General features: G+C 33.2%; 2 protein-coding genes across 3 annotated transcripts; both read left to right on the forward strand.

Moving 5' to 3' along the window:
- Positions 1 to 340: 340 nt before the first annotated feature.
- Positions 341 to 1,574, forward strand: LOC111503524 (valacyclovir hydrolase). Of its 2 annotated transcripts, none has more exons than XM_023157853.2 (5): positions 341 to 495; positions 555 to 812; positions 870 to 1,014; positions 1,065 to 1,317; positions 1,453 to 1,574. In XM_023157853.2, the coding sequence occupies exons 1-5, from the start codon at positions 481 to 483 to the stop codon at positions 1,541 to 1,543; spliced, it is 762 nt and encodes a 253-aa protein (XP_023013621.2). In that variant the 5' UTR covers positions 341 to 480; the 3' UTR covers positions 1,544 to 1,574. The 2 variants fall into 2 exon arrangements, with proteins under 2 accessions (XP_023013621.2, XP_023013620.2); XM_023157852.2 differs by having other exon boundaries at positions 342 to 495; positions 861 to 1,014.
- A 3,148-nt stretch (positions 1,575 to 4,722) lies between these two features.
- LOC111503535 (valacyclovir hydrolase) lies at positions 4,723 to 7,972 on the forward strand. Its single transcript, XM_023157872.2, has 5 exons — positions 4,723 to 4,967; positions 5,033 to 5,290; positions 7,206 to 7,359; positions 7,427 to 7,682; positions 7,733 to 7,972. Exons 1-5 carry the CDS (start codon positions 4,884 to 4,886, stop codon positions 7,821 to 7,823), a joined length of 843 nt encoding a protein of 280 aa, XP_023013640.1. The 5' UTR covers positions 4,723 to 4,883; the 3' UTR covers positions 7,824 to 7,972.
- The last annotated feature ends 1,587 nt before the right edge of the window (positions 7,973 to 9,559 follow it).

The raw sequence follows: 9,559 nt of genomic DNA on the forward strand, positions 1-9,559 counted from the left end.
GTCCATATGAAAGACAAATAAAAAGTATAGTAGGCACAAGAGCTCTACTACAACAAATAAACATTTCGACTTCTCATCTGTGAAGTTTACAAATCCGCGACATGTGTTTCCCTAATGCATAGATAACACTTCTTACTCAAGTAGGGATAATCACTTCTCCTTGAAAAACACGTATCGTCATTTTTGTGAAACCTTTTACAGTGAAAATCTTGTAGTCTTTATTAGTATGTTTTGATATTGATTTTCGTCAGTTTCATTGACCATTTTTCACTTTCACTTTTTGTTGCCGCCATTTGTGCACAAAATTTAGACATTTGACGGTCTGTTCAATTTCTGTGTTTTGAATATATCAAACTTGATTTATTTCTATGATATTGCTTGATAAATAATATTGACCTTCTATCAGTAAAGAAATTACATTGTGTATTTTTATTAATTTTTTTTCATAGTATAAATGATCGTGTCGCAACTATAGTGACAATGACCAATACAAACGTAAGTAGGACTCAATTGAGTAATGAATGTAGATGTTTTTAGACATTTTTCGGTTTCAGGAACAAAAAATAAAAATAATAGATAAGATAATCAATTATATAAAAGTTGGCAAAGGAACCACAAACATCCTCTGTTTACCTGGTGCTTTAGGAACCATTTGGAGCGATTTCAAACCCCAAATCGAAGGGTTAGACAAAAGCAAATTCACTCTCATAGTCTGGGACCCACCAGGCTATGGCCAAAGTCGCCCCCCAGACCGGCAGTTCGGTACTAGCTTCTACGAGAATGATGCACATTATGCATATGCACTCATGAAGGTAACTCTGAAATGTAACCGGTTCAGAATGCATCACCATTAATTTTAGAAGCTGCAGATCAATGGGTTTTCTTTGCTGGGCTGGAGTGATGGGGGAATTTCTGCCATTATCATGGCCTCCAAGTACCCGCAGAACGTAGAAAAGCTGGTTATATGGGGTGTCAACTCCTACATCATTCAACAAGAGATAGAATACTATAACAGTATGTTGAGATATATAAGCTTCAGTTTTATTTCAATTTGTGTATTTAAGGTATGAGAGATATAAGTAGGTGGTCTGAAAAAATGAAAGGCCCTCTTGTTGCCCTTTACACAGCAAAAGAACTTCAGAAAATGTGGAGCAAATGGTGCGATACGGCTGAAGAGTTTTATAGCAAGGGTGGTAACATTTGTAGCAATTGGCTGAAGCTAATCCAATGCCCTACTTTAATACTTCACGGTGACAAAGATCCCATGATGTCGCCGGAGCATCCAGAATTTTTATTTCGCAACATAAAAGCAGTAATGTAAGTAAAAAAGAGATTCTTTTTTCGGGTCCACTGCCTATTGGTGCAGTCTGCTTCATTAGAGAGGTCATCTTCATTTATTTCATTATAAGTCATCCGATTTGCGCTACCTTACTGACAGAATCTCTTTTGTAGGCTACACAGATTTCCCGAAGGCAAGCACAATGTTCATTTGAGGTTTTCAGAAGAATTCAATAAGCTGGTCACAGATTTTCTTCTACTTTGAAAACATATTTATCATATCTGTGTCTTTCAAATTACACCCCAATGGTTCTTTTATCATATCTTCATTACAAACTTGAAATGATTTGTAATTTTGTAAAAAGTTAAGAAAAAATTTAAATCAATGTCTGCTACAGAATATTTTGTTTTTATCATTTTAGTCAAGATAAAAAAGTGGGTAGCAAATTTTTTCTTTCACACACATAAAGTTATTGTATTTCATGAGTTCAGACTTCCATTGTTTTAATAATAATAATAATATTTATTAACTTCTCTCGTTAAAAAGTATAAAATTTCTTTCACAAAATAGTACACAGTAACAAGGAAGACGTCCATAGTGTGTAAAACACAATAAACATAATACAATACAAATTAAAAAAATGGAGTGTAAAACATATTAAATATAAAACAATACAAATTTAAAAACATTTACCGTCTAACATACAAATGGGGTGTAAAACATAATAAATATATTACAATACAAATTTATAACATTTATAGTCAACATACATATGAGAGGGTAAATTGTTTACTAATAGCTGCCCGTCTAGAGTGAAGAATTATTGATTTGCAAAAAATTCATTGATGGTATAGCAGTTTTTTTGGATGAGATAGGCTTTCAATCGTGCTTTAAAAATCGAAATATTAGGAGATTCTCTCACTGTGCCGTCTAACTTATTGAAAAATTTTGGGCCAAGGTATAGATAACTTTTCTGAAAAAGTGCAGTCCGATGTGCAGCAGTTACCAAAAAATTTTTTGATCGAGTTGAGTAGCCATGATTTTCTCGATTCGCTTCAAATGAAGATATATTTTTGAACACATAAATACATGATTCATATATATACAACCCAGCAAGAGTGAGAATTCTCAATTTCTTGAAGGAATCTCTACATGCCTGTTGCCATTCTAGATCATCAATTATTCGGATAGCATATTTTTGGAGTATAAAAACTCTTTGTGCAGAAGATCCCTTCCCCCAATTTAGAATTCCGTATCTTATATGAGAATTGATGGTCGCATAGTACAGGCTGAGCAGAACTTCCTTGCTGCAGTGATTTCGCATGAATCTTAGTGCGTAGCAATTTTTTTTCAATTTATCGCAGAGTAGGTCAATATGTGGATTCCACGTAAGTCTGTGATCTACAGTGAGACCAAGTATTTTTGTTGTTGGGCAAGATGTAACCTCCAGATCGTTATATTTAAATATACTAAGAGGGTCATTCCTATTACCTAATGAGAATTTCATTAACACTGTTTTGTTGATGTTGAGTGGTAGATGGTTTTTAGTAGCCCATGTAATTACTTTATTATAGACCACTTCAGTTAATTCTGGAAGTACTATGGGATTTTTTGCTTTAATCAAAAGGTTGGTGTCGTCTGCATATGCAACTATATGTACCATTGTAAGATCATGAAGGTACTTTATTAGATCGTTAGCATAAATTAAAAAGAAAAGTGGTCCCAGTATGGATCCTTGAGGGACACCCTGATTTATTGTTATTGATTGTCTTTTCACACCTTGTACAATGACTTGCTGTTTCCTATTTTGAAGATATGTCTTTATCAAATCGTGAGCAATTCCCCGCACCCCAAGTCTATTCATTTTCAAAAGTAATAACTCGTGATCTACACAATCGAACGCTTTTGAGAAATCTATGAACAAACCGCATATTTGAAATTTGCAGTCAAGAGAAGTTATTAAGTGTTCATTGAAGTCATATAGAGCTGTTTCAGTACTTCGATTATTCGTAAAACCATGCTGATTCGATGAGAGAAGGTGATTTGCTGTTAAAAATGTTAGCAGTTGATTTTTAATATTTAACTCAAATAATTTGGATATACTGGATAGTAAACTTATTCTTCTATAATTATCATATGTATTAGGGTCTCCTTTCTTGAATATTGGAGTAACTAGTGCAACTCCCTGAAATCCCTGTGAAATCCCTGAAAAAAATTACAAAGATTAACTGAAAATAACAATTTTATTAAACAAAAAAAGTGAAATTACAAAGAAATAACATACAAGCAACAAATAAAAAATTAAAATATCAATAAAAGCTGAAAATTAAAAAATATTAACAAAAAATGAAAAATTAAAATATTCCAAACCAAGTTACGTCACGACGTTTCGATTGTTAGAATCCACAATCGAAGACGATTGTGTAAACAGCTATATTTTCTTTAACACACATCATTATGCAATGACCCGAAATAAAACTTGACACCTGATTCTGTGGCAGGCAAATATTCTATTCAGAAACTGCAGGAAATACCAATGTTACCATTGATGTGATAAAACAACGTAAATCAATGTAAGATATTCTGACGAAAACTCTCGATCAACGGCACTCTTGATTCTTCGGTCGGTAGCCGATCGGTTCGACGTGGGTGCTTTGTTCACTCACTCAAAGTGACCGCCGTGGTGGTCGGTGGTTCAAGCCCCAGGCTGAACGATCGATTTTCACTTGCTATCGTCCAACCTGTGTTAGGAATCACACGTTAAAAGGTACGACATCGTTAATCCTTAGCTCGCACAAGTTTCCACGGGGGTTGTCGTTCGTAGAGGTCCGACAGTAGATTTCATTCAGAAACAGATTCATGAAATAGAGAGATCCAATGTATACATTTGGAAACGATTCTTGGATAATTTTTTTCTATCTACACCACTATTTGTACAAAGTTGGGTGGTTGGGTCAATCTCATTTCTTGTGTCGAGGGATTTTGACAAAAGAAAAGCAAATCGGTAAAAATACCAGTTTTGAGAACAAATTTCTAAACATACCGCTTTTTCAATAAATCTCTAGACCCAATTTCATAAATAAAAGCCTCACTACAATTATCAATTAGATGATCATCATAATTATCCAAAAACAAATACTTTTCCAAATCACCAGAAATTGCAATAATTTTCTTGAGGTGCGTTTCACCAACTGAATTGGCGTCTTCTGGAGATGAAGGTTTTCTTGGAAATAGTTTTATTTATTCTAGACCAGAGGTTCCACTTTCACATTTTATCATAGATATATTATAATATCTATGATTCCCCATGAAAAGACACCTGTATGCGTGTTTCCTATTGGGAGCAGTGAAGAACGAAGTTAATCATGTGACAAGTGATGCGCCAAACTGCTGCTGTCTTTAACCGATAGTTCGTTTATTGATTGTGAAAACTTGACAACATTGTGATTTGAGTTTGGAATAGTTATTCTATTCATATTTTTAATGATATAATTGACATGCTTATTAATTTGTATTATTACGCAAGTCAATTTGAATTGTACCCATGAACTTTAAACTAATTTGTTGTAAATACATCTATAGAATTAATTAGAAATTTAAAAAAATGGTTATGAATATAATTCGCAACAGTCGAATTTTACAGTTTTCTCGTTCTTGGTTTCCAGTTTTAAAAATGTCCACTGTACAAGTAAGGAAACCTTCAGGCTATTAGTATTCCAAATATAGAATAATTTCTACAAAAATCCATTTCAGGAACAGAAAATCAAAGTCGGAGATCAGACCATTAACTATGTAAAATCAGGAGAAGGCCCGAAAGTCGTTTTCTGTTTACCGGGAGCTTTAGGAACAATTTGGAGTGATTTCAAACCACAAATCGAAGGCCTAGATAAAAGTAAATTCACAATTATTGCTTGGGATCCACCTGGGTATGGCCACAGTAGACCTCCAGATCGTAATTTCTGCACTACTTTTTATGAAGATGATGCACAATGTGCACAGGAATTCATGAAGGTGATTTACATTACAGTTTATAGAATGGGTAAGAGTATTCTTTGAATTTGTATGTTTCCACTTCTCTGAAATGATTTTTAAAATATGTATGGTAAATAAATTACTTAATTTGCCAGGAAATTAATATTATGTTGATTTATCCAACTTGTCCGAAGGTACTGAATATGCCTGAAGAAGATATATTGCATAGTGAAACACATGTCACAGTTTTGTAAACTCTCACAATACATTTTTTATACAGTATCATGGATGTTCAAGTATCAGCTAATCGCATCACATATTTGAAATAGAGTGACGTGAACCATATTTATTGTTTTTGTATTGTTCAACTTCTGTAGTTTTATTTTTGTTTTTTAATTATGACTTAGCACATGTACTCAATGTACCAAAGTGTCAAATAAATAAATAAATATTCAGTGTCCCCGCATATCGAAAACTATCATCAATCCTTACTGACAACTGGCCGTTGCAATTGAACCTTTCTATCACCAAAGTGATTGAAGTAAAAAAATTGGTTCTGCCATGGAAAATCCCCCGTTAAAGAGGCTCAATTAAGTAATCCTCGCATACCTTCGCATTGGCCATACTAAGTTAATGTATGAACACCTCATAACTGGTGACAAATTACTCGATGTGAGTGTGTCAAACTATTCTCAGAATCAAACACATTTTGACTGAATGTGTGTTACAACATAATGGAAGGCTATGTTTTCAGATGCTGAAATTATTGGGAGACGTTTTAAAGTGAAGTTGCGATAATGAAAGACTTGTCGGACTTATTGATGGCATAGGCATTTTACATAAAATTTAGTTTCATATTCAATTTAAAATTATGAAATGTATATAGAGATGTTGCTAATAGAGAGAGAGAGAGGGAGAGAGAAATATTCTTTATTGACTGAGGAAGAAACATTTTTATTGACAAAGCATATCTTATGGTAACGATAACAATCCGGTTGATACAACTATGTCGAAATGGAAAAAAAACTGATTCATTGAACTATAATTTTTTGAAACGGTTTCAGGTTTAATCTTCGAAGTTTTCGTAGATTTGAGAAGGATAATAGTATGGTTTGTGTTACCTAAAAGTATAATTATTTTCAACAAGTTTCAACCACTGTAACTTTAAAATAATTCTCAGTCCACGATTTTGTAGTGGTGACATTTTTTGAAGATCAAAAGAATACAGTAGGTAACACGATAATCAAATTTGGGGAAAAATGATAGTATCATACATTGATATATTCCGAACAGTTACGAGATACTTTATTATTCAGGTTAAGGAACTTGTGATGCACTGTTTGGAACATTTGTTGTAGTAATGAATACTACTGTTTAACATATGTAAAAAATAACTGTTTGGTGTTGGGTAAAAAAACTCCAGTAATATCCAGTTTATGGAAGCTTAAAAACCCAAAAAGAGTCAAGGAACATGGTATTTTTTATCGACCTTTGGGTATTTTTACCTTCAGCAGTCTGAAAAATATAAAAATTGTAATGGATAATTTTATGCACGTGTAAAAAGGGCAAACTTTTTAGTTTACTCCAATATCTTTTTTGATAGAGAAAATTATTGAATAAGAGTTACTGATAAGTAGAACTTTTTATTTTGTGAAACTACTTTGAATTCACACAGTCTTATTGGGGTAAAATAAAAAGTTTGCCCTTTCTACACATATATACAGTTCTCTATTACAATTTTTATATTTTTCAGATTGTGGGAGGTAAAAATACCCAACGAAATATCTTTCATTTAATATGGTATTTTTGTTCTGAAATGTATTTTGTTTAGTTATAAGAAATTTCCTTTTTTGATTTCATAAGAGTGGAAAATCTTGAATATCAAGAATAACACAAGTACCTTCCCAAATAATATTCAATTAATATGTAATAGAGTATGTTTCGGTTTTTGTAGATGTTGGGAATCGACAAATATTCATTACTTGGTTGGAGTGATGGTGGCATTTCTGGGATTATTATGGCATCTAAATACCCAGATAATGTGGAAAAATTGGTTATATGGGGTGCTAGCTCCTACATTATTGCAGAAGAGGTAGAAACTTTCCAGAGTGAGTTCGAATTTGTAGTTCCCCTATAGTAATACAATGTTTGCTCAAAGATTGGAGGTTTTTTCAGAATTGAGAGATGTATCCAAGTGGTCTGAAAAAATGAGAGCTCCTCTTGTGGCACTCTATACAGAGAAGGGGCTGCAAGACATGTTTGACAAATGGTGTGATGCTGTTACAGCTCTGTACAATCAAAACAGCGGTGACTTGTGCAGTAGCTGCTTAGAGAAAATCAAGTGCCCCACTTTTATACTCCACGGTGATAAAGATCCTATGGTAGCGTCTGAGCATCCTGGATTTCTGTTTTCCAATATCAAAATGGCCAAGTGCGTATCAATTCAAAGTTTTTTTCTTATTATTTGAGTTTATTTTTCAGGCAGTACAGGTTTCCTGAAGGAAAACATAACATACATCTGAAATACTCGAAGAAATTCAATGAGATGGTTACGGATTTCCTTTTACTATAATATTTCTTTCTACTTCTGGTGGTCTTATATATTGAGTTGACGGAAGTTGATAATATTGTCTGCTATTGTCAAATTTATAAAATTCAAGCAAAAAAAAAGTAAAAACGGGAGATTTGTTTACCGAAAAATATAACGTTGGGTTAAAAACGTTTATCTATATTACTTAGTGTAAGCAGAGATTTGAATATTGTTCAACAGAAGGTGAAGAAGAAGGTTTTCAAAGTAGAAACTCGATGATTTTCTCAAATTTTGAGCCTGCTGACTGAGATGAAGAACAAGTTTAAATAAATCTTAATTTCATTCGAGTTCAAATAAGATAAGTCATTGTAATTTTTTATTTTAGCAACAGAAAAGTATTTCCTCAAAAATACCTGTGAGTTTGAGATGTCTTGAAATTATGTTAGAAAAAAAATTGCATCCAATGAAAAAAGTTCTATAGTGCAACTTGATTTGCTAACCTGATTAGCATTACGAATTATTGTGTTTGTTACTGTTTCTCAATTCTTATGTTAATAACTACTTGTAAGTATCTTCAAGCAGAAGTATCATTATAGAAAATACACACACTTCATTCATGAATTCTATAATGTTATCCAATTTGGTACTGAAGAGCCTTGGGGCAAGTGTCTTAAGGCGAAACATCGGTGTATACCAGTGAGGGTGACAGTGTTCTATGTGAGTACAATTTATTACCATTCATTCAAAATAGAACTCGTGTGAATGATATCTGATTCTTATTCCACAACAAATGTTTGAAATACAAACTGAGTAGAGAAAAGTATCTTCTGTATAATTCAGTGTTCATATAGAAGTATTCGTTTCGAAAGAATTATTTTCTTTCGTGTAATTCAATGTTTATATGAAAGTAGCTGTTTCAGGAGGACTTTCTTTCAGTTTGTATCTGAAAGTTACTTCTTTGCATGATCTACACATTCATGTATAGAGTTTCAAATTGATTGCTTCCTTCCTTTCTTTGGAAGATTCTCTCATCCCCCCTTTTTTTTGTATCAGATGGAGTAGTAGAAAGCCAAAAACTTTCCCAAAAAATTAATCACTCCTAAAAATATAACCCCTTCAATTCATATATATTTTGTGTTTATACTTTTGAATGAAAGTTGCGAAAAATGGCTGACCTACTGTAATATTTTGTGTTCATACTTTTTTTAATACTTGTTACGCCATCTTTCGGACAATAACTAAACTCACTGCATATTTTGTGTTCATACTTTTCTTTAGTACAAGCTGCGCCATCTAACGGACAATAACTGACCTCATCGTGTGTTTTGTGTTCATACTTTTCGATACATGTTACGCCATCTAACGGACAGCAACTGAACTCACGGCATATTTTGTGTTCATACTTTTCTTTAATACAAGCGGTGCCATCTTCCGGACAATAACTAAACTCATTTCATATTTTGTGTTCATACTTTTCTTTAGTACAAGCTGCGCCATCTAACGGACAATAACTGACCTCATCGCGTGTTTTGTGTTCATACTTTTCGATACATGTTTCGCCATCTAACGGACAATAACTGAACTCATTGCATATTTTGTGTTCGTACTTTTCTTTACTACAAGCGGTGCCATCTAACGGACAATAACTGAACTCACTGCATATTTTGTGTTCATACTTTTCTTTAGTACAAGCGGTGCCATCTTTTGGACAATAACTGAACTCATCCCCTGTTTTTTGTTCATACTTTTTATACAAGTTCCGCCATCTTGCGGACAAT

The sequence above is a fragment of the Leptinotarsa decemlineata genome, unplaced genomic scaffold (assembly GCF_025532065.1).
Source record: "Leptinotarsa decemlineata unplaced genomic scaffold, Ldec_3_MD MMD2_tig00002974_RagTag_RagTag, whole genome shotgun sequence".
NCBI classification, from domain to species: domain Eukaryota; kingdom Metazoa; phylum Arthropoda; class Insecta; order Coleoptera; family Chrysomelidae; genus Leptinotarsa; species Leptinotarsa decemlineata.